At 42.6% G+C, this 24,168-nt stretch overlaps 1 protein-coding gene across 1 annotated transcript; it reads left to right on the top strand.

Moving 5' to 3' along the window:
- Positions 1–951: 951 nt before the first annotated feature.
- On the top strand, positions 952–23,159 carry efna2b (ephrin-A2b). Its single transcript, XM_084012358.1, has 4 exons — positions 952–1,689; positions 20,448–20,740; positions 21,677–21,742; positions 22,071–23,159. Exons 1-4 carry the CDS (start codon positions 1,493–1,495, stop codon positions 22,208–22,210), a joined length of 696 nt encoding a protein of 231 aa, XP_083868484.1. The 5' UTR covers positions 952–1,492; the 3' UTR covers positions 22,211–23,159.
- Positions 23,160–24,168: the final 1,009 nt, after the last annotated feature.

A 24,168-nucleotide genomic window follows, 5' to 3' on the forward strand; every position in this document is an offset into this window, starting at 1 on the left:
TAAAGTTTAACTTACTGTTCTGAAACATGTCACATGATTCTTCAGAGTTCTTTCTTTCTTTAAATCACACTTAATTTAACACTTCCTGCTGAGATGTTTCACAATAAAAGCTTTCCAGAGAATATTACACTTTGATTCAAGTGATGTATTTCATGTTGTTCGAATGACAAAGAGACGTTTAGGCAACACAGTTGGTCAACTCTCCAAGTAAACGTGACTTCTCTTCTTATAGGCTTTTAATGTGAAACATCAGCAGGAAGTGATGCGTTTCACTGACAGCAGTAATTAAAACCATCAGGGTGTTGCGTCTGTGAGCCACCAGCAGGCGGCGCTCACTGACCTGCAGACTCACTGAGTCCACTCCTCTACATCAAACACCTAGTACAAGTACAAGTACAAGTACAACACCGGCAGCATCCTAGTACTGGTCCTCACTTTCTGTTTGAGGTTCTATGAAGAACAGAGTTCACTGATGTGGTTTACGAGGACCAGATTCATGAATGAGGGGTCCTCATGAAACCAGTCTAACTATCAGGAACCATTAATGGATCACTGGTTCATTTTGTTGGTTGAAGACCAGGTGAGACCTGGTCCCAGACTGCCAGATCGGCTCCAAGACAAGATGAGACCTGGTCCCAGACTGCCAGATCGGCTCCAAGACTAGATGAGACCTGGTCACAGACTGCAGTTTTACACATTTAAAATATTAATTGAGTCCATTATAGACTTTCCTGAAGGTTTGGTTTCTTATTTAATTATTGATGTATTATTATTGTGATAGAAGCTCGTTTACATGTTTGTCTTCAGTGATTTCAGTTCTAATTTCATGTTGAACTCAAGAGGGAGAGAGAGAGAGAGAGACAGGCAGAGAGACAGGCAGAGGGAGCCCCAGGAACGAAGCCCCGCCCCCGCCGCGAACCGGCAGCAGCAGTGAGGACGGAGCCGGTGACCGAGACGAACGCTCCTCCTGCAGCTCCTCCAACTTTCTGCTCCTTTGTCCTGGTCTCTGGTCCGGCTCGGTCCGGCTCGGTTCTGCAGAGAAAAGTTTGAGCCCTGGATCCGGGAGACCCGTTCCTGTCTGCGGGTCTGAAGTTCCGGAGCGGCGGGGAGACTCGCGGAACCCTGGCAGGGCTGCGGGTCTGAGTCCCCCAAAGAAGAGGAATCCTGAATGAGAGCCCCGGGACTCTGATCCGGACTGCGCCAGACCAAGTTTGGTTTAGCTGGACGCACATGGACGGACCGGGTCTTTGGGTGCACGCGGTCCCGCTGCGGGTCTGATCCGGTTCTGACTTAGCGAAAGCATGAAACTTTTGGACAGTTTGTCCCCCCGGAGGCGGATCCGGACCCGTTCTGCGCTCCCGACTCAGATGGATTATTGCCGCGGAGCCTCCTGGGAAATAACCCGTTAAATGAATCTAATCATCTGAATATTGATTATTGATCCAACGAGATTGATTCCACATTAGTGTCTGCGGGCGCCTCGGGGTCTTTCATGAGTTCTGGTCCTGGTCCCTGCGGGTCTCTGGTGTTCGGCGGGACGCCGCGCGCCGCGCCGCCGCACATGGGGCTCTCCGGGCGGCCGCTGCTGCTGCTGCTGCTCGGCCTGCTGATCCGGATCTGCGCCGCCGTCACCGACGACCGGCTCATCTCAGACCGGTACGGGGTCTACTGGAACAGCTCCAACCCCAGGTAAGACCCGGTCCCGGACCGGAGGCAGGGGAGACCGGGGAGACCGGGATCAGGTGGAACAGCTGAAACTTACGTTGTTGATGAAGATTCCACTGAACTCAGATCAGTTTCACCTTCAGACGCGTCACTTTAGTTAATCAAGATTTAAATAATCAAGACCACATAATCAATAAAGTTTATCAGGAAAAATACATCAGAATTAATATTGAGACACATAAATATTATTATTATTACTGTTAATATTATTATTCATATTTTTCATTATTATTATTATTGTTGTTGGATGTGAGATTATAATCCAAATCCAATGGTCACATCTTCCTGATATTTTATTAATATTAAAATATAAATGAAACTGTGAAAGATTTTAATTCTAGCTTTAAGAGGGTCGGACCCCTCTGGAACCCCTCTGGACTCTTCTAGACCCCCTCTGGGCCCCTCTGGACTCTTCTAGACCCCCATGTTATCAACAACATCAACCAAACAGTCCAGACGAAGCTGCAGATGCATTTAAAACAAGTGTTTGTGTTGAAACTGATCAGCTTGATTGATTACTGATTGATTATTGATCAGATCAGATTGGTCTTCCACCTGACCTCGGTCTCCCCTACTGTCCAGCTCCTGCTTTGACCTTTAACCTCCATGTCGGTGTTGTCTCTTCTTCTGTGGTTTTATCATATTTCAGTGTCCGTGCTGTTCTGCTCTCTGATTGGCTCTCTGCTGTCTGAACCGGCCAATAGGAGGCTGTTTGAAGGTTTCTGGTTTTATTTTGGAAGTTTTACAACAGGAAGCAAATAAATGAGAGAAATTAAAGTTAAAGCACAAACACATGTTTTATTCTTCAGTGTGTGTGTGTGTGTGTGTGTGTGTGTGTGTGTGTCTGTGTGTGTGTGTGTGTGTGTGTGGGGTCTTCCAGATGTGACTACAGCTGCATCATCGCAGTATTTTCAGCAGTATTTTCAGCAGTATTTCTATAGTATTTTCAGCAGTATTTCTACAGTATATTCAGCAGTAGTTCTATAGTATTTTCAGCAGTATTTCTACAGTATTTGCAGCAGTATTTCTATAGTATTTTCAACAGTATTTCTACAGTATTTCCAGCAGTATTTCTGTAGTATTTCCAGCAGTATTTCTATAGTATTTCCAGCAGTATTTCTGTAGTATTTTCAGCAGTATTTCTACAGTATTTTCAGCAGTATTTCTACAGTATTTTCAGCAGTATTTCTGTAGTATTTTCAGCAGGATTTTGAGTGTATTTTCAGCAGTGTTTCTGTAGTATTTTCAGCAGAATGTTGAGAGTATTTTCGGCCAGAAGAACCCCAAAGTTCCTGACGAGTTTCTGAAAACCAGAAGTGAGAATTTAAGAAAACATTTGTTCAAATACAACAAAGAATACGAACCGTGTATCAGTACTGCAGTCTCCTCGTAGTACCTCCCTCTGTGTGAAATGTTGTATTTGTACAGGGTTTCTCTGTCCCATCGACGCTGTGGGACAGAAACGTGATTAATATTATTAATATGAATATAATTCATATTAATCTGATGATTTAATGCACAAATAAAAACACAAAATAAATGAACAATTTAATTATCGTCACTCATTTCATCCAATAAAAACACAAATACTGTTTTATATTATGATGTAGTACAAATATAACATAAGTAAATATATAATATAACGATATATTATGATATATTGTTGGATTATATAAAATATAATAATATAAAACAAAATGAATATATATATATATATATATATATATATATATAATATATATTATATATTGATGTATTGTAAAATAATATAAAATATGATATAATAAAATATATAATATAACACAACAATAAATTCTATTATATCATGATATGTAATATATGATATAAGGTATCATATATATTATATAATAATGTGTAAAACAAAGAAGCGTTTCGTGATTCGACATCTTCGTGTTTTTATTCGTCGTTCTTCTGATTCCGTTCGATGCTTCAGGAACTTAAAACTGACCTCAGAGCAGAGCATTCAGAAAAGTTACTTCAGTACTTAATCAGATACTGTGTACTGTGATACTGTGTACTGTGTAGTTTCTGCTGCCGATGCCGTCGATGAGTAGATTAACAGAAGAAGCGACACAATTCAACATCAAACTACAAACATTTGTAGTTCGTTTGATTTTTTTTTAAATTATTTTTTATTATATATTTTTATTATATATATATATATATATATATATATATATATATATATATATATATATATATATATATTAATAAAGATTAATCACCATTTGTAAATATACCCTAAACATTCCCATTTCCTCTGTATATTGTTGTGAACAGAAAGATAAATGACAGAAGGCGTATACATATATATATATATATATATACACACATATATATATATATATATATATATATATATGTGTGTATATATATATGGAATGTGTACATATCAGATCTTGCCAATACCGAGTACCGATATGTACTTAATAATACCATTACAGCTCTAGCTTTGAAAACATCCAACCTTGTGTTTTACTGAAACAAACAGTAGAGATATTAATAATTAATGTTTAACCTGCCGTCAGTTACACAGATAAAATAAATAATAAAGATAAACCCTCAGAGACCCAGAGGAGCAGCTCATCACTTAGAGGAGAATAGTGCTGGTCCACCTTAAAGGTCAATCCGCCTTAAGTGTTGCTAACTACCGTGCGCAATCGTAACATACGCTAACGCTAACGCTAACATAACGTACGCTAATGTAAGGTACTCGGCAGCTAAATTAAGTGATGTGGTGGAGACTCAGGAGTATACATACATATATACAGTATATATGTATATATATATATGCATGTTGTGTTTCCTCCCATGATGCTGTGAGGAACTACTGCCTCCTCTGATTGATCGGCTGATTCACTGTGATGATCAGTGTATTGGTTTAAGCCTGAAACAGCTGTGAGCTTTGTGTTTTTTTGCTGTTTGGATGAGAAGCTTTTCTTCCTGGAAGTGTTCATCTTCACATGTGGTTCCTGTCGCCGTGACGGCACTGCTGCGAAACCACGGAGCCCCGCCTCCTCTTTGGGTCGGTGCTCTTAGCCAATGAGGTGTCAGCGTGGCGTCAGCAGGGAGACTCTGTCACAGCCTCCAGTTATTTATACTCTCTCTCCCCTCGTGTCTCAGCACTTCATCATGCTCTCTCTCCCCTCATGCATTTTAATGTGTGACCCACATTCACACACACAAACACACACACACACACACACACACACGCGCACACACCAGGAGACTTTGAAGTCCTGGCTAGAGCTCAGTGAGGAGGAGGAGGATGAGGAAGAGCTGCATTAGAACGAGTCGGTAGGTCGGAGCATGAGACGAGTAGAACGGCAATGCAGCAACCACTCAAGATTTTAGTGTTGCTCCTAGCTTAGTACAAAAAGCTTCGCACAATTAGCTTAGCATAAATAGCTTAACACAAATAGCTTAACACAAATAGCTTCGCACAAATAGCTTTGCACAAATAGCTTAGCACAAGTAGCTTAACACAAATAACTTCTCACAATTAGCTTAGCACAAGTAGCTTAGCACAAGTAGCTTAGCACAAGTAGCTTATCGCAAATAGCTTCGCACAAATAGCTTTACACAAATAAATTCACACAAATAGCTCAGAGCAAGTAGCTTAGCACAAATAGCTTAGCACAAGTAGCTTTGCACAAATAGCTTACAACAAAGAGCTTTGCACAACTAGCTTAGCACAAAAAGCTTACCACAAATAGCTTCGTACAACTAGCTTAACACAAATAGCTTATCACAAATAGCTTCGCACAAATAGCTTTGCACAAATAGCTTAGCACAAGTAGCTTAACACAAATAACTTCTCACAATTAGCTTAGCACAAGTAGCTTAGCACAAGTAGCTTATCGCAAATAGCTTCGCACAAATAGCTTTACACAAATAACTTCACACAAATAGCTCAGAGCAAGTAGCTTAGCACAAATAGCTTAGCACAAGTAGCTTTGCACAAATAGCTAACCCCAAATAGCTTTGCACAACTAGCTTAGCACAAAAAGCTTACCACAAATAGCTTCGTACAACTAGCTTAACACAAATAGCTTATCACAAATAGCTTCTTACAACTAGCTTAGCACAAGTAGCTTAGCACCAAGACTGAAACAGAGTCTAAATGTGTAAACAGATGTAAAATCATGTTAAGGATTCATACGAGAACATCAGCGAGTTCTCAAAGTAAAGCAGTGAAACTGACCTGAGACCAGGGAAATGTTCAACCGGCTACGTGTTTAAAGGTGATATTGACAACATTGATAACATCCAGCCACTAGATGTCTCACTTGCACTCCCCCCTTCCATTGCATCACGTCACAACACAGCTGTTGCTCGACAAGGTCATGTAACAGAGTGGAAGGAGGAAATACACTGTCAGTGTCAGTAACTGCTAGCTAGCTAGCTTTAACGATATCCTACCAGTCAAGAAGAAAAGTAGCCACCTTCGGTCGTTGAAACTCCTTCAGCTGACTCCGACGATCAAACACTGAACCAATGTTCACTCCTCCTTTTGTCACTTAGCACTTGGGACTGGTACCGAAATGCCGCCATTTTTATGTTTTTTCCACACTAACTGGCAACCCCAAAGACTCTTGACCCCTGACTACGCAGAGATACCACGTGATACCAACGTCATTATTCTATTGGCTGAGAACCCTTGCTAGAAGCTGCAGCCACACGTCACACATCTACACAGACGTAAACAAAACATTCATCTTGGACCCGTCAAATTTTTTTTAAATGATTAATTCACAATCAAAAAATTTTTCACTAGAAGTGATACTTTGATTCTGCACCTTTCTAAACGCTCTGTGGATGTATTTTTTTTAATTATTTGTTTCCATAAAAATGTTATCAATATGACCTTTCATGGAGTTCTGCAGAATGTTTTCACATCTTCAGTCAGTTTGTTGCTTCACATTATTATTTAGTTGGCCCGGGTTCCTTCTGTGTGGAGTTTGCATGTTCTCCCCGTGTAAGCGTGGGTTCTCTCCGGGTTCTCCGGCTACCTCCCACAGTCCAAAGACATGCAGGATGGGGATAGGTTCATTGATGACTCTAAATTGCCCGAAGGTGTGAATGTGAGTGTGAATGGTTGTTTGTCTCTACATGTTGGCCCTGTGATAGACTGGCGATCTGTCCAGGGTGTACCCCGCCTTCACCCAATGACAGCTGGGATCGGCTGAAGCCCCCCCGCGACCCTGAATACAGGATAAGCGGTAGACAATGGATGGATGGACATTATTATTTACTCTTAATGTTGTGAACAAAACAAACAAAGGACCAGAATAACACAGAAACATGTTTTATTAACAATAGTTCACAGTTAACAATAATATTTTATGATTTCAGAACTCAAACCTCCAAAACGAGACGTTTATTTTCCAGAATCCGATAAAAGCAGAGATAAAAAAATCATCGTTTATTTGTATGAACAAAACCAGCAGGTCTACACCAGGAGGTCTACACCAGGAAGAAGCTTTCTTCCCTCCTCCTCCTTTCATTCATCCACTAGCCTAACAGACACTAGATCGGCCTCCTCTCTTTCCCGGAGCCAGATCGGCAGCAGTGGCGTTGTAGTGGCATTGGTGTTGGCATTGTCGCGATGGCATTGCCGTGGCTTTGACGGTGACGTTGATGTGGTCACGTTGCTGTGGTGGCATTGCCGTGGTGGCATTGCCGTGGCGTCGGCATTGCCGTGGCAGTAGTGTTGCCATGGTGCCGTTGCCGTGGCGTTGCTGTGGTATTGTCGTTGTCATGATGGCGTTGTCGTGGCATTGCTGTGGCATTGTCATGGTGGCATTGTCGTGGTGCCGTTGTAGTGGTGGCGTTGCCGTGCTGGTGTTGACGTGGCATTGGCGGTGGCGTTGTGTGGTGGCGTTGCCGTTGCTTTGGCGGTGGCGTTGACGTGGTGGCGTTGCCGTTGCTTTGGTGGTGGCGTTGACGTGGCGGCGTTGCCGTGGCTTTGGCGGTGGCGTTAGCGGTTGCACCTCCACAGTTAATGGGATTATGTAGATGGCGGCACTCTAAAAGGCCGTTTCAAGTGTCGGTGGAGATTATGGAAATGGAGGATCGACTGAATGAAACAACGACACAAAGAGAAGAAAGGAGCAGCTGCTGAGACGGCCGTCTGTGATTGACAGCTCCATGCCTGGCTCTACGGCACTACGGCAGGCAGAGACGTGCTGCTGTTACATGGAGAAACTCTCTAACCTTCCTGCTGTTTCTCGAATCACAGACCTCCAAATCTGATCAACCTGATTAACCTGATCAATCTGATCAATCGATGAGCAATCGATGGTGACATGACGGATTTTACAGACAAACATCGTTTAATCTGAACCTCTTAGTTAGTTCGTGACTGAACAGTTCGGGACTTACGGTGTCCAAGTCCTGTTGGTGGACCCCCCCCCCACCATCACTAGTCTGAGCTGGCTGGAGTTTGATCCTGATTAACTTTATATTAACGTAGTTTTAGAGCTGAGACACTAAATGAACATGACATATTTTATAATATTAATATAATATATAAATAAGGAGCTGCTGTGAGAAACATTAGAGGGTTTCGTTCACATGTTATTTTTAACGTTACGTATTTTAGTTACGAGCTGCAACTCACATTCATGTTGTTGGTTAATGGTAGATCTCTTTATTAACATTTCCTCTTTAATATCGTGATATTTCTCCACACAGACAAACGAAGTATCCATTAAAGAGACTTAATAATTATAATATAATATAATAATATAATAATAATCATTCAAGGAGACAAGGAAAGGAGACAGGAGAGGTGTTTGGCCCCCGGTTACTGAGATCTCTGCTCTCTGATTGGCTGACTGTGTGGGGGCTCTGTGATTGGCTGACTGTCTGCCGACTGTCTCACAGCAGCCAGTAATAATTGATGGAGCGTGTGTGTCTGTTTTCCATCGTCTTTCTTTTTCTTTGTTTCCTTCCTTTTCTCTTCTCGTTCTTTCACACATTTCTGTTTATCTGGACTTTAAAGTCCCTTTAGTTGATTGATTTTCACTTTTATTTATTTTTTTTAATAATAAATAAAACATGAAGTGTCAAAGGAGAGGACATGTTTGAGCTGGTGATCTAAAGGTTTGATAAATGGCAAATATCCATCACTTATTAAATACAGCAACTTTGTATAATAATATAATATATTATTATAATATAATATAATCAATCATATCATCAACCAATACGATCACGACAATAACTTATCAATATAAAAAACAACATGCACAAAGGTTCAGCAGGAATGTAGTTTGAGAGTTTCTAAATATATTCACAAATGTTGTGATTCCATTTTAAGTTTTACCCATATTTTGATAATAATGATAATATCTGATTATTTTGGCAGTTTTATTGTGACATGAAAATCATTTTGATGCTTTGAGATTTTGGGCTGATGTAACTTTTAGTTTCCTGTTTCCTGTCCTGTGGGGATGTGGCGACTTCCTGCACAGAAAGATGTTCATGAGGAAAGCACCTCACCTGAACCGGCTCCTTGCGGGGTTAGCGTTAGCTGTCGCCATGGCGATGTCCTAGCCTGCTGCCGAGGCGATGAGCTGCAGACAGTTCAGGGTTCTTCCTCTGTGTTCCTTCTTTTTTCTCAAGGCCTGCCTTCTTCCTTCTCTGAGCCCTGAGGCACACTGGGAGCTGTAGTCCTCCTTCAGGGAGACGAGTCAGCAATGTGATGATGAGGGTTATCAGAACAGTTCCAAACAGAACAGTTCCACACAGAACAGTTCTCCAGGTTCTGAAAGGGTTAAGGGTTTATGTAACCACGGCTGTAACCGGAGAACTCTGAAAACCTTGACAATGGTTCTGAGGAGGTTCTGTCCTCCAACAAAGGAACTCTTAGTCCACTGACATGATGAGTTGAATCTATCAGGAGGTCTGTTTCTCCACAGATAAGCACAGAAACATCATTTAACATTGTGTTTAGCAGAGATGAGTTCATAAAGTCCTAAACATGGAAAAGCCTAAAAACAGGATCTTACTTGGTCTACAAATAGAAGACTGATAAGGCGACTAGTCGACTTAGAGGTGGCACCACAAGTTCTTGTCATGACGTGGGTTTTTGTTTAGTTTATTTCTTGTTTTATTTTGAAGTTCCCTGCCTCTTGTGTCCTTTGTTTGTATGAATTCATGTCTCCTTTTCTTCTTTTTTGCTCCCGTCAGCCTTGCTCTGCATATTTTGTGTCCACCAATCTGTTTCCTGTCTGCCCTCCTGCCTCTCCATGTCTTTCCTCCTGTCTACCCTCATGTCTGCCCTCATGTCTGCCCTCATGTCTTCCCTCCTGTCTGTCCTCATGTCTGCCCTCATGTCTGCCCTCATGTCTGCCCTCATGTCTTTCCTCCTGTCTGTCCTCATGTCTGCCCTCATGTCTGCCCTCATGTCTGTCCTCATGTCTGTCCTCATGTCTGCCCTCATGTCTGCCTCATGTCTGCTCTCATGTCTTTACTCCTGTCTGTATTCATGTCTGCCCTCATGTCTGCCCTCATGTCTGCCTTCATGTCTGCCCTCATGTCTGCCTCATGTCTGCTCTCATGTCTTTACTCCTGTCTGTCCTCATGTCTGTCCTCATTCTGCCCTCATGTCTGTCCTCATTCTGCTCTCATGTCTGCCCTCATGTCTGTCCTCATGTCTGCCCTCATGTCTGCCCTCATGTCTTTACTTCTGTCTGCTCTCATGTCTTTACTCCTGTCTGTCCTCATGTCTGCCGTCCTGTCCGTCTGCCTGTCTGTCTCATGTCTGCCCTCATGTCTGCCCTCATGTCTTTCCTCCTGTCTGTCCTCATGTCTGCCCTCATGTCTGCCCTCATGTCTGTCCTCATGTCTGCCCTCATGTCTGCCCTCATGTCTGCCCTCATGTCTTTCCTCCTGTCTGTCCTCATGTCTGCCCTCATGTCTGCCCTCATGTCTGTCCTCATGTCTGCCCTCATGTCTGCCCTCATGTCCTTCATTTCCATTATGTTAGGTTACGTAGTGAGATGATTTATAGTAAAGACATTATTTAATGTTAATGATGAACCACTTCTGTTTAAAAGTGATTCTCTGATCGTCTTCAGATCTGAAGTGTTGTTTATGCTGAGCCGACCAATGACAGTGAGCCTCTGGTCCCGGGTCTTCATCATTCAGCTGCATGTTTTATCAGGTTCCATGAATACGAATGGATCTCCTGTGATCCACATGAATATCAAACAAACAAACACTTTCTGTTTCTGTTCCCCGGTCGTCGTCGTCTTCTTCTTCTCTCAGCTGATTACTGCAGCAGGAGGCGGCCTGATGCTGCTCCTCTACCCATCATGCCCCTGGGGAAACGTTTACCATCACAGTGGTCATCGTGGTGGAGGAGCCGCTCACCACTGAAGGATGAGCTTGTTAGACTCCAGATAAGACGCACTCTCCTCTTCCTCTCTGAGAACCGGCATCGGCTACGCCCCGTCCTGTGTGACCTTCGCCCCGTTCTGTCCTGTGTGACCTACGCCCCGTCCTGTCCTGTATGACCTACGGCCAGTCCTGTCCTGTGTGACCTACGCCCCGTCCTGTCCTGTGTGACCTACGCCCCGTCCTGTGTCACCTACGCCCCGTCCTGTGTGACCTACCACCCGTCCTGTCCTGACCTATGCCCCGTCCTGTCCTGTGTGACCTACGCCCTGTCCTGTCCTGTATACCTAGGCCCAGTCCTGTCCTGTGTGACCTATGCCCCGTCCTGTGTCACCTACGCCCCGTCCTGTGTCACCTACGCCCAGTCCTGTCCTGTGTGACCTACCACCCGTCCTGTCCTGACCTATGCCCCGTCCTGTCCTGTATGACCTACGCCCGTCCTGTGTGACCCTGTAGTCCATATTGATCCGTATAATGTTTCACTTTTGAATACTTTGGTACATTGAAGCAGCTCAGACATCCCATCGTGTATCACCTCAGGACGGTGTGGGCGGAGTCATGTAGTCAGGTCAGAGCAAATCACTTCAGTCTTCAATGAATACATAAACAGCCCCCCATCTGCCCGCACTCTCTCTGTCCTCCCATGATGCCTTGCATCGCAGCATCCACTGTGTTTAAATGGAAGCGGCGCCCGCAGAGCTCATTTCCCCCCCCGCTGCATGCTGGGAACATACCTTCATCTTGTCAGTCATCAGCTGTCCTCTTCAAATGTTTGTCCTGTTTGTGTCATGTAGATGGGAGTCAGAGGCTCAGTGAGAATCAAACACTTGAGCTCTGATTCATGTCATCAGGTCCACATCAGGAAGGAGACTCAAAAGAAACCACTAAAAACGACATGACAAGGATCCTTCCGAGTCTGGTCTGGTCTGGTCTGGTCTGTGATATAAATAACTCACAAATCTGTTGCCCAACAATGAAAGTTGTGAAGAACTTATTAATGAAGTGAAGATTGTAATTTCTCACCTCCCATTTATTCCAAAAAGGAATTTGTTGGTGTTGAGTAGGGAAATCCTGCTGGTCCCAACACAAAGACATATGTGTGTATGTGTGTGTGTGTGTGTGTGTGTGTGTGTCTCTCTCTCTGTGGAGTCTCCGTTATTAATTGTCCATTAGGCCCCGCCCCCAAAACACACACACACACACACACACACACACACACACACACACACACAGCCAGGTGGGGCTGTAATCATCTGTCCCCGTCCTCCTCGCTAGCTCATCTTAATTAGTGCCATATTAATCACCGTCCTCTCGACCAATCACAGCCACTGTATTTCTTTTAGAATCACTACTTCATTTACAAGTTTAACTAATGAATTAACTGTAAACGCTGACAATCAGGTCGAAGTAACCGTGTTCCTGCTGCAGCGTCACATGATGATGATGTATTTACTGTGTACTCTCTGTGTACTATGTGTACTCTCTGTGTACTCTCTGTGTACTATGTGTACTCTCTGTGTACTCTCTGTGTAGTGTGTACTGTGTACTCTCCGTGTACTCTGTGTATACTGTGTGCACTGTGTACTTTCTCTGTTCTCTCTATGTACTGTGTGTACTCTCTGTGTACTGTGTGTAGTCTGTGTGTACTCTCCGTGTACTCTCTGTGTACTGTGTGTAGTCTTCTGTGTACTCTGGGTGTACTGTGTGTACTGTGCGTGTACTGAGTCCTCTGTATGTCCTTGGTGTGTGTCCTCATCTGCATCCCCTCCTCTTAATGCCCCCCCCCCCCTTGCTGCTCTTTGATTGGCTGCCGGAGACCCGCTGTGGTAAGACGCCACATTTAAACTAGACGGTCTCTGACAAACAGGAAGCAGCAGGGACGCTGAATCCAGATTAGTGTCTGAACCGGGAACCAGGACCGTCGGTCCCGTCCCCGTGTGGAGGCTCCGAACGCTGGACGAGGATTATGGGATGTCTTTTATTTATTGAGATGTCTTCTTATTTATTATGGGATGTCGGCATTTTATTGGTTCTCTTATTCAAAGTAAGAATCATAACTTAACTAACTCTGCTGCCGGATCACACTCCAGATCACTATCACTATCATTCATCACTATCATTCATCACTATCACTGATCACTATCATTCATCACCATCACTATCACTGATCACTATCATTGATCACCATCACTGATCACTATCAATCGTCACCATCACTATCACTGATCACTATCATTCATCACTATCACTGATCACTATCATTCATCACTATCATTCATCACTATCACTGATCACTATCATTGATCACCGTCACTGATCACTATCACTGATCACTGTCACTGATCACTATCATTGATCATTGATCACTATCACTGATCACTGATCACCATCATCACTGATCACTAAGATATTCATCACAATCACTGATCACTATCGTTTATCACCATCACTGATCACTATCATTGATCACTATCACTGATCATCGTTAGAATTAATGTGATATTCAAACACTTTCAAGTTTGTGTAAACTAGAGGTGTGGATTAATCGATGAATCGATTGTCAGTCCTATAGATTCTACTAAATCGATCTGCTAAAATAAATAAATAGAATGAATCGTTTTGGCTTCACCAATAATCGATATAAATGCATTTAATCGGATGAATCTTACTTATGATTAATGTCTTAATACGTTTAAGACACTCTCTCCCCTGCCAGCATGTAGTCTACTGAAAATGTTAAAAATAACTGAGCAATGTTTAATTACATTTTTGTATTCAGCATAAAATATTATGCAGGACTACTTTTTTATAGAATAAATATGTTATTTTTTCACCTTTCAGAAGAATACAGATAGTCTCACTTGCATTATTGCATGTACATTTAATAGATATAGAATTTTAGTTAAAGTTACTGAATCGAATCGTGGTTTACAGAATCGAATAGAATCGAATCGTTACAAATAAAACAAATCGTCCTTGAATCGAATCGCCAACTACTGTATCGTTAATCGAATCGAATCGCCAAAGATTCACACCCCTAGTGTAAACGTGATGTCTGGCAGCAGAGTTCTTCTCTCCTGGTCTCGGTGGTTTTGGTGGTTTCAGGTTCTCTGAGTTCCTCAGGCTCTCTGAGTTCTTCAAGTTCTCTGGGTTCTTCTGCTTCTCTGAGTTCTTCAGGTTCTCTGAGTTCTTCAGGCTCTCTGAGTTCTTCAGGTTCTCTGAGTTATTTTGGTTCTCTGAGTTCTTCAGGTTTTCTGAGTCCTTCAGGCTCTCTGAGTTCTTCAGGTTCTCTGAGTTCTTCTAGTTCTTTGAGTTCTTCTGCTTGTCTGAGTTCTTCTGATCTCTGATCAGTGTATGTTGATCCAGATAGAACCCACACCCTGATACAACCGGCACCCGGATAGATCCGGGACTCAGCTAGAACTGGAACGATGTCAGATTTGAACATAATGACAAAATTGACACAATTATCCTCGTCAAAATAATCCATCATTCCAATATTACTGCAATGTTTATAACAACGATTGAAAATAAAAAAGTGATAAATGGGAAGGATAATACAGTCTTGGTTCCAACTGTACCTGCCTGGAAAAAAGCAGCAAAACAAATGAGAAAAATAAATAAATCTTAAAGCTGTTTTGGTGTTTCTCTGAGGTTATTTAAGGTTATCTAAGTTTCTTTAATGTTCTTAAAGGTTCTGTAAGATTCTCTAAGTTTCTTTAAGTTTCTCTATGTTTTTTTAAGGTTCTCAAAGTTTCTTTACGGTTCTCACATTTTCTTTAAGGTTCTCTAAGGTTATTTAAGGTTCTCTTAGCAGCAGAGAACCAGATTCTCTCTGTTCTCTTAAACTGCAGCAGCTTCTAATTTCACGGAGGGCCAATGGTGTCCAATTAGAGCACAGAGAGAGCAGCACTGACCAATCGGAGCGTCTTTGTGGAGTCCAGTTGCTCACATCTGGATGTGATCACGTCGACTTCCTGCTTTATTACCAGAGAGAAGTTTGGCGTCATGTTGCAGCCATGTGTTTCTGGTTCTTGTCGATCTTGTGGTTCTTGTGGTCCTCCAGACTTCACTGATCCGGGTTTATAGTCAGAACCGGGAGGCGGAGCTGGAAGGGTTCAGATCTCAGAGTCAGCTGAGGACAGACTCGCCGTTAGAATTTCATTCATCCTGAACCTGAAACCAGTTTATGGTTTATAATGAAATCTAGATCTATATATTTAGGTTGAGACCATTTAACTACTTAGTTAGGTTGAGACTACTAAACTACATAGTAAGGTTGAGACCACTAAACTACATAGTTAGGTTGAGACCACTAAACTACATAGTTAGGTTGAGACTACTAAACTACATAGTAAGGTTGACCCACTAAACTACACAGTTAGGTTGAGACCACTAAATTAATGAGTTAGGTTGAGATGACTTAACTACATAGTTAGGTTGAGATGATTAAATTACATATAAGGTTGAGACCATTAAACTACTTAGTTAGGTTGAGACCACTAAACTACATATAGGTTGAGACCACTAAACCACGTAGTTAGGTTGAGACCAGCATCTCCTTTCGGCTCGGATCAAAGACCTCGTCCTGTTGGAGGATCTTTAGAGGAACATTTCTGTCCTCTCAGGGAATTCTGGGAATGATGGCAGCTATTGTGTGCTAGTGTGTGATTGGTGGAGCGTATCGACGGCTGACAGCCAGGACGGGGGGGGGGGGGTCAACCAAGTAGAACTAATCCCCCCTCGTCTCGGACCCTCTAAGACCCTCCAGACCCCCTCTGACCCCCCCAGTGGTTCTTCAGGGTCACAAAGACGAACTAAAACCAATATTTAAGATTATTTTCTTTACATTTCATCAGTAATTATGGAATTATCTGAGGTGTTTAAGCTCCGTCAAAAAACTGTGTAAACTTTACGTTTGTTTAAAACATTTTACTGAATTAAAAAATTAACTCTGGTTGGTTGGTAAATTCAGATTTTTCTCAACTCTAAATATTATAAATGCAGTCGTTTTTTTCTGTAATTATTTCTTCTTAATGAAAAACATTGTTAGCTCTCAACTTATATCGTTTCCATTTTTTAAATATTCCATTAAATTATTTGTAAGAATACTTTTTGTAATAATATTTTCTGAAATGATTGTAACATTAAGATAATAAAGATCTACATACATTTATGATTACAAATTGTAAATATTGTAATTAAGTATTTTAGTTTACGTATTTTTATTTGACTCTATTACTAAAATAAACATTTTGGTAATATTGTATTTTATAGCTGGTTTTAGTCGATTTGTGTGTGTTGAGGGTCAAATTCCTTCTGTGTTTACCCTTCCTCGGCCAATAAAGCTGATTCTGATTAGTATGATTATATTAGTATAATATAGTCATATTTACAAAATATATTGTCTATACAGAATATATACACAATATATGTAAATATATGTTGTATATACCAGATAAAAACCTTCACTCAGTTCAAATGGGTTAATAAAAAAACTGTTAATATTTGGAGGACTAAAATGTTTTTCTTTAAATTAAATCATAATTCAAGTAAATCATATATAAATATATGGTTTATTCAGCAGAAAACGTTGAAATATACTATTTAAATTTCTTTCTGTTTCACGTTAAATTCAATATTTTGTCATTTTTTTTATTTATTTCAGTGCTGAGGTGGCATAATCAATATATATAATAAATAATTTAAACAAAAATGTTCCTAAAGCTTCACATTCATTTAATAAGAGCTGTTAGTTATTTTCATCATCCATCGATCTGCTTTTTATTTATATTTTACAAACTGGAACCGGAACTTTTCTCTTCAACAAATATTGAATATTGTAGGTTTTGTGTCGAAGCAGCGAAGGAAATGGGATCTTCGTGCTAATTGGCATCCGCCGGCCTGAACGTGACCAAACAACTAGAATCTTTTCTCTATCCGTTGTTGAATTACAGTTTATTTTTCCTGTATTTATTTGATGGTGAAATCACTGCAGTCGAACCGTTGCATGTAAAAACGTACAAATGTTACACGGAGTCTGGTGAGGAAGACGAGGGGTTTCCTTCCTTCTGCACACGCACAGTGAGTCTCTGCAGAGCTGCGAGGTTTCAGGTTTCACGCTCCAGAGGGCAACAAATCAAACGCTGCTGACCTCTGACCTTTAACACCCCCCCACCCCCCTAATAATAATACTAATAATAACAACAATAGTACTTATAATAAGAATTAAAATAAAAACAATAGTAGTAATAATATTACTAATAATAACAATAGTACTAATAATAATGATAACAATAGTTATAATAATATTAACAATAGTAATGATAAAACTAATAATCACAATAGTAATAACAATAACAACAATAGTTATAATAACAACAATAACTTTCATCATGATTATATGGAGGCTTACTTGTAGTCTCGACAGCCGCGATGCATTTTGAGTTGGTCTCACAGATCCGTTCATAGAGGCCTTTTCTTCAGAATGCATCCAGACGGGAAAATGTCTTATTTCATCGTCGAAAACCTTGAAAAACATTTCAGAACCATAAAATAAAACAAACAATTATTAAAGAATAAATGATCAGAACTTTGAGGAGGTGAAGATGAGCGAGGAGCATTTATTGTTGTAATAATTATTATCAATATCAGTACTATTTTATTAAAGTAGTAATAATAGTAATAACAAAAATAATAAACGTAGTTATTGGAATAATAATAATAATAATAAGGTGAGTTTTAGTAGGATCCAGATCCAGATGGTCTCAGTGGGAACAGTGTGTCCTCTCAGTAGCCCCTCCCTCTGTATTGGGGCGGGGCCAAGATGCTCCTTGGGGCATTGATTGGTCACAGTTTTGCTAATGAGCCCCGAAATCAACTCACCTACGTGGTTCTGACAGGACCCCCGTCTCCTGGTTTCTGTGTTCTCTGACCCGTCTTCAATCCAGACGTGGACTTCTAGGACTCGTAGGGAAGAGAAACGTGAGCCACCACAGAACCCGTCTCCCTGCACCCTGATCCACGATGTGGTTCAGTTTTCTCTGCTTGGTGTCAACATCTGTCACCACTGTTGTAATATGAGCTGTGTGTGTGTGTGACCCTGATGAGGGTAGTGGGGGGGAGTGGGTGGGTTTAGATGGGTGTAGACAGTCTCTGGTTTCTCCACATAGTCTGGTCTGGTCTCTGGACTAATGTGAGCTACTATCGTAGACCTCTGGGGGACCACAGACCCGGGGAGGCAACATGTGGACAAAGTTGCTTTGTGTTTGTTGTGAACACAGAATTATAGCTGATCTTTGAAAATAATCTGCAGGCTGAACAGAGGTCATAGTGTGTGTGTGTGTGTGTGTGTGTGTGTCAGCAGCTCTGACCAACACAGATGGACTGTGACAGGTGAAGAGGTGCATCATGGGAGAGGAGGCCATGCTCCAGAAACCCGTCTCACACTCAGATCTGTGTTTGATTGACAGCTCTGGTAGTCTCGCTCTTGGTCGCCCCAGCGACCGTGTCCCGCTCTGTTAATCCGTCTCAATTGGTCGAATTTGCCTGCCAATCAAACACAGCGACCGTGGCCCCGCCCCCCCCGGGGACCTGCAGCCCAACATCTCTCCTTCTCTCGTTATTCTTCCCTCCTATGATCAACTTCCTGCCATTGTCTTCCTCCTCCTCCTCTTCGTCAGCTCTCTGAGCATTGCAGCTCATCGTTCCCACAGCGATGACCAGGTGCAATGAGGATGAGTGAACACAAACAAACACGCTGAGGAGGAGGAAGGAGGAGGAAGGAGGAGAGATGGCGAGGAAAGTGAATCAGATGTTTTGAGGGGAAACTCTGGGCTCATTAAGACTCTGTTAAGTTGTTAAGACTCAAGGGTTGCCACGGTGATCCAGGTGGAGGGGTCACATCAGAAGGTCAAAATGTCTTCAGAAAACACAGACGCTGCATTGATACCTCAGGGCTTCTGACTCGTCGTCCTCCTCCTCCTCCTCCTCCTCCTCCTCCTCCTCTCACTCCTCCTCCCCCTCCTTCTCCTCCTTCTCCTGCTCCTCCTGCTCCTCCTTGTTCCAGGGTTAGTTGACTGACAGGACTATAGATAAAGGACGGCCCTGCAGGGTCTGGGGGGCCACCAGGGGCCACATGAGACCAGGGTCACTGTGTTTGACAGGCTTCACCTCCCGGATCAGAAAAACAAAGCAGCTTCTTATTGTTTCTGAAGGGGGGGGGGGGTCAATGACATGGGAGGGGCGGGCTGGGTGGGGGCGAGGGGTGAGGGGGGGATGAGGGGGGCAGTTTGATTGACAGCTGGCAGATTTATTTTGTGTGTATGGCGTCTCTTCTAATACTTTAACCTGAACCTCAGACATTGATGCATTCTGGGTAATCATGCCGTCTGCCGGGTTCCCCAAAACAAGAAGGGTGATCAGTCACACACACACATGGACGCACACACACGCACACACTTAGACATACATACATACACACACACACTCACACTCACACACATGGACATGGACATGCCTGGTGTTGAGTTCACCATGGGTCGCCGCGGTAACCAGAGCAGTGTGTGTGTGTGTTTGTGTGTGTGTGTGTGTGTGTGTGTGTGAACATGATCCCATGTTCTCTGGCTCTTACATGCCTCAGGAATGTGTAGTCTCCATAAATCCTGTCAGTCCTGCAGTACTACTGTAATATTACAGTAGTAGTAATATTACAGTAGTACTATTACCTTAGATACTTGACGGGCAGAAACACACCTGGTTTTTTATTTCACATTAAGTTGTTCAGCTGTTATCATTTTCATAAAAACAATAAATGTGTTTTTGAACCTGCTCGAAGACGAAGAAATATCCTCCTTTTCTGTTCTTTTTTGTGTGTGTGTGTGTGTGTAGGTATGTGTGTGTTTCTGTGTGTGTGAGTGTGTGTGTGTGCGAGTGTGTGTGTGTGTGTGTGTGTGCGTGTAGGAGTGTTTTGTCTGGTATCTTGTATCTCCTTGTCTGACTCTGAAGGTAACACTGTGTGTATTGTAGCTCAGCCTGTCAGGACCGACTCAGGTTACATTAACACACAATGATCGTCTCCAGAGGACGTCGGTCATGTGACCGTGGGAACGAAGTTCATGTAGGAGCTTAAACACATTACAACATTAAATACAGTTAAAGCTGCTTTCAGGTTATGATGATGATGATGATGATGATGGCGATTCATATTTTACATGAGAAACAAAAACTGTGGGACTATCGTCAACAGGAAGCAGTTTGTAAAACAAACAGGAAATTACATCACTTCTCTTCCTCAGGTTCTTTCGGGGCGATTATACGGTGGAGGTGGCGATCAACGACTACCTGGACATCTACTGTCCACACTATGAGTGGGCGGAGTCAGCGGAGCGCATGGAGCACTATGTGTTGTACATGGTGAACTACGACGGCTACACTACCTGCGACCACCACAGGAAGGGCTTCAAACGCTGGGAGTGCAACAGGCCGCAGAGTGCCAGCGGACCGCTCAAGTTCTCCGAGAAGTTCCAGCTGTTCACGCCGTTCAGCCTGGGCTTCGAGTTCAGGCCGGGACACGAGTACTACTACATCTGTGAGTTCTTACTATACACAGATAGTTAAAAATGTTGCCGACTGGGACTTTAATACGACTAACGCAAATAAAGACTTATTACCTTTAGACCAATCGACTGTTTCATTCAGTTATACACATTAAGTCGGGCCGTAAATGTCTGCCACGACAACTGTCTCTACTTTGCTGCAGTTATGTTGCTCTGCTTTCTAAGGATGAGCTCGTTTTCTACATAAACACTCAGTAATATCTAATAACGCTCTCCTGGTTGCCATGGTGGATCGTAGTATCGGAGCTCCATTGATGATGGCTTTGTAGAGTCGGCAGGCACGCGCGTAACTCACGATTGTCATACTCAGAGTTGATTGAACTAACTCAGAACTGCTGTTCTGGAACCGAAAACTCAGAGTTGCCCATCTTAGAGTTGATTGATTCAGAGTTCAGGGTTAGGTTCAGAGTTTGTTGAACCTTTTTTTCCTGAACGGGCCCCTGTTGTCATGATTGTTGTTGTGATGGCTGTGATAGTTGTTGTGATTGATGTTGTGATTGTTGTTGTTGGAATTGTTGTTGTTGTCGTTCGCTACCTCAGGGCTTCCATCTGGCACATTAATAGATTGTGTCGCTGTATATCAGTAACTAACTTGTACTGGAGCTTTCTGTTTGTCACATGGTCTTCTTCAGCCTCTGGAGTCCAGCATGAGAGAGGTCCCTTTAGTGCTCAGAAAATGGACATTTGGTCATCTGCACCTCCATGACAACAGAGGGAGTCCATCTGCTGATGAAGACCATGTGGTGTGGTCAAAAGCTCAAGATTAGCATCTTGAAAATGTAGTCTGGTCTTTTAGTTGTTTACCCTAGCTTAGCACTAATTAATCAATTAGTGGATCCAGAGATTCTATTAAAAATGGCATGAGTACTTTTACTACAACATTATATCTCTGTCTGTTGTCTCTGCAGCGTCTCCACATCCAAACTTGGCTGGTAAACCCTGTCTGAAACTCAAGATCTACGTCAAACCAACCAGTGAGTACTTCTACTGTCCTTCCTCTGTTACACTAGTACTTTAGTAAAGTACTACCCTTTGACTTAAATTAATATGTTGACTTTTTTATTATTTTTTTTGACATTCTATACTATATATAGTATAGTAAAGTTATGACAAAAGTTGTAGTATAGTTTGTCGAAAAAAATCACAAAAAAGTCATAGTATAGTTTGTCAAAAAAAATCACAAAAAAGTTGCAGTTTAAGTATGTGAAAAAAAAAGTAAAAAAAGTAATAGCATAGTATATCGGAAAAAGTCACAGAGAGAGAGAATATATATATAATAAAGGTCTGTCTCTCCCCTCTTAGATGACTCGGTCTATGAGTCCCCCGAGCCGTTCCTGACTGACGATACGACCGGCGGCTGCAGCGTCGCCTTGCCCCGTCTCTCCCTGCTGTCGGCCATCTTGCTCGCTGTCCTCCTTATCCTGCTCCTCGCCTCGTCATAGCACCTCCTGCTCCTCCTCGTCCTCCTCCTCCTGCTGGAGCGAGCTCCACATCCCTGCCCTCTGAAGAGAAACCCTGAGAGAGGAAGCGCCATCCTCTCCTTGACTTCTGAACTTCACTTGAACGCCACTCAGCTCAGCCAATCAGACAAGGCTGAGGTCAGTGGTGGGAGGAGCCCAGAGCTGCATATTGAGTGACTCTTAGGATAATTTCCCCCCCACACACATGTAGGTGTGTGTGTGTGTGTGTGTGTGTGTGTGTGTGTGTTGTTTTACTGTCCATAAATCATCTTTCAGGTTGTTGTATGTTTTTTATTCTGCTGCCAAAATTACCTGAGTTTCAGTCCAGAAGCCAAAACGTTGTTCCATGTAACCGAGGAGCCGGACTTAAAGGGCCACAGTCTGACACATTGTAGCGGGTCGCTGTAGCTCTGCAGGTCTGCAACGTTGTCATGACGACCCTCACAAGCTGTCACTGTGTGCATGTACAGATTGCAGAGAAGAAGAACTGCCGCAGATGAGATCACGACCTCATGTCTGATACTATATGAAAGTTTGTGGAGATCCCAAAAAGTCCCAAAAAGTTGTTTTCTCAAAAAGATCTCGAACATAAGAGTTGATCAGAACGTTGAAGACTTTGTTGTCGTTGAAACTGCACCTGAATCGAAGAGATTCCATCCACTTAGACGCTACAGGGCTCTTAGTTGAAACAAACACAGGAAGTGTAGCAGCATGACACAGTAATTATAATATAATAATAATATACTTTTAAGTGAATGATGAATAAAGCCCCTGGATGATATTAATAGTATCAATATATACCACAGATGAGTCGTTGCCTCGGTCACTTCAATAAAAGATACATATTTCTGAGAATATGTATTTTCAGGACGTTAGCGGTTCTGTGATTTAGCAGCTAGAACATGCAATGGTGCTGATGAGACCTTCTGGAACCAGATCTCAGACCAGATCTCAGACTGAAACTGTGAATGAAGTTCAGATCAGACGGATCGATCAGGAACAAAGAAAATCACCTGATCAGTTAAGATATGACGGGAAGGAAAAGAGAAATATTATGATCACAGATTTGTACCAAATATTCCTCTGAAACACAGTCCAGCTTCATCCGGGTCCTCCTCTTTAAAGATCTGGTCCTCCTCTTTAAAGATCTGGTCCTCTTCATTAAAGTTCTGGTCCTCTTCATTAAAGATCTGGACTTCATCTTGTTCTTCATCATCTTCATCATCAGAACAGACTTTCAGTTTAGCAGCTCTCTGTTCTCCTGCAGCTAACGGGACAAGCTTACGGGATGAGCTAACGGGATGAGCTAACAGGACGTGCTAACGGGATGAGCTAATGTAGCTTCACAGACCTACGGTACAAGCTAACGGGACGAGTTAATGTAACTTTACAGACCTACGGTACAAGCTAAAGGGACAAGTTAACATAACTTCACAGACCTATGGGATGAGCTAACGGGATGAGTTAATGTAGCTTTGCAGACCTATGGGACGAGCTAACGGGACGAGTTAACGTAGCTTCACAGACCTAAGGGACAAGCTAACAGACCTACAGGACGAGCTAACAGGATGAGCTAACGGAACAAGCTAATGGAACAAGCTCACGGAACGAGCTAACGTAGCTTCACAGACCTATGGGACCAGCTAACGGGACAAGCTAATGGGACGTGCTAAAAGGACAAGCTACCATAGCTTCACAGACCTATGGGACGAGCTAACGGGACGAGCTTGCGTAGCTCCTAAGACCTACGGGACGAGCTAACGGGAAGAGCTAACTGGACGAGCTAACGTAGCTTCACAGACCTACGAGACGAGCTAACAGAATGAGCTAATGTAGCTTCATAGACCTAAGGGACGAGCTAACATAGCTTCAAAGACCAATGGGACGAGCTAATGGGAAGAGCTAACGACGAGCTTATGTAGCTTGAAAGACCTACAGGA

This window comes from Eutrigla gurnardus (assembly GCF_963514095.1).
Source record: "Eutrigla gurnardus genome assembly, chromosome: 6".
Taxonomy (NCBI): Eukaryota; Metazoa; Chordata; class Actinopteri; order Perciformes; family Triglidae; genus Eutrigla; species Eutrigla gurnardus.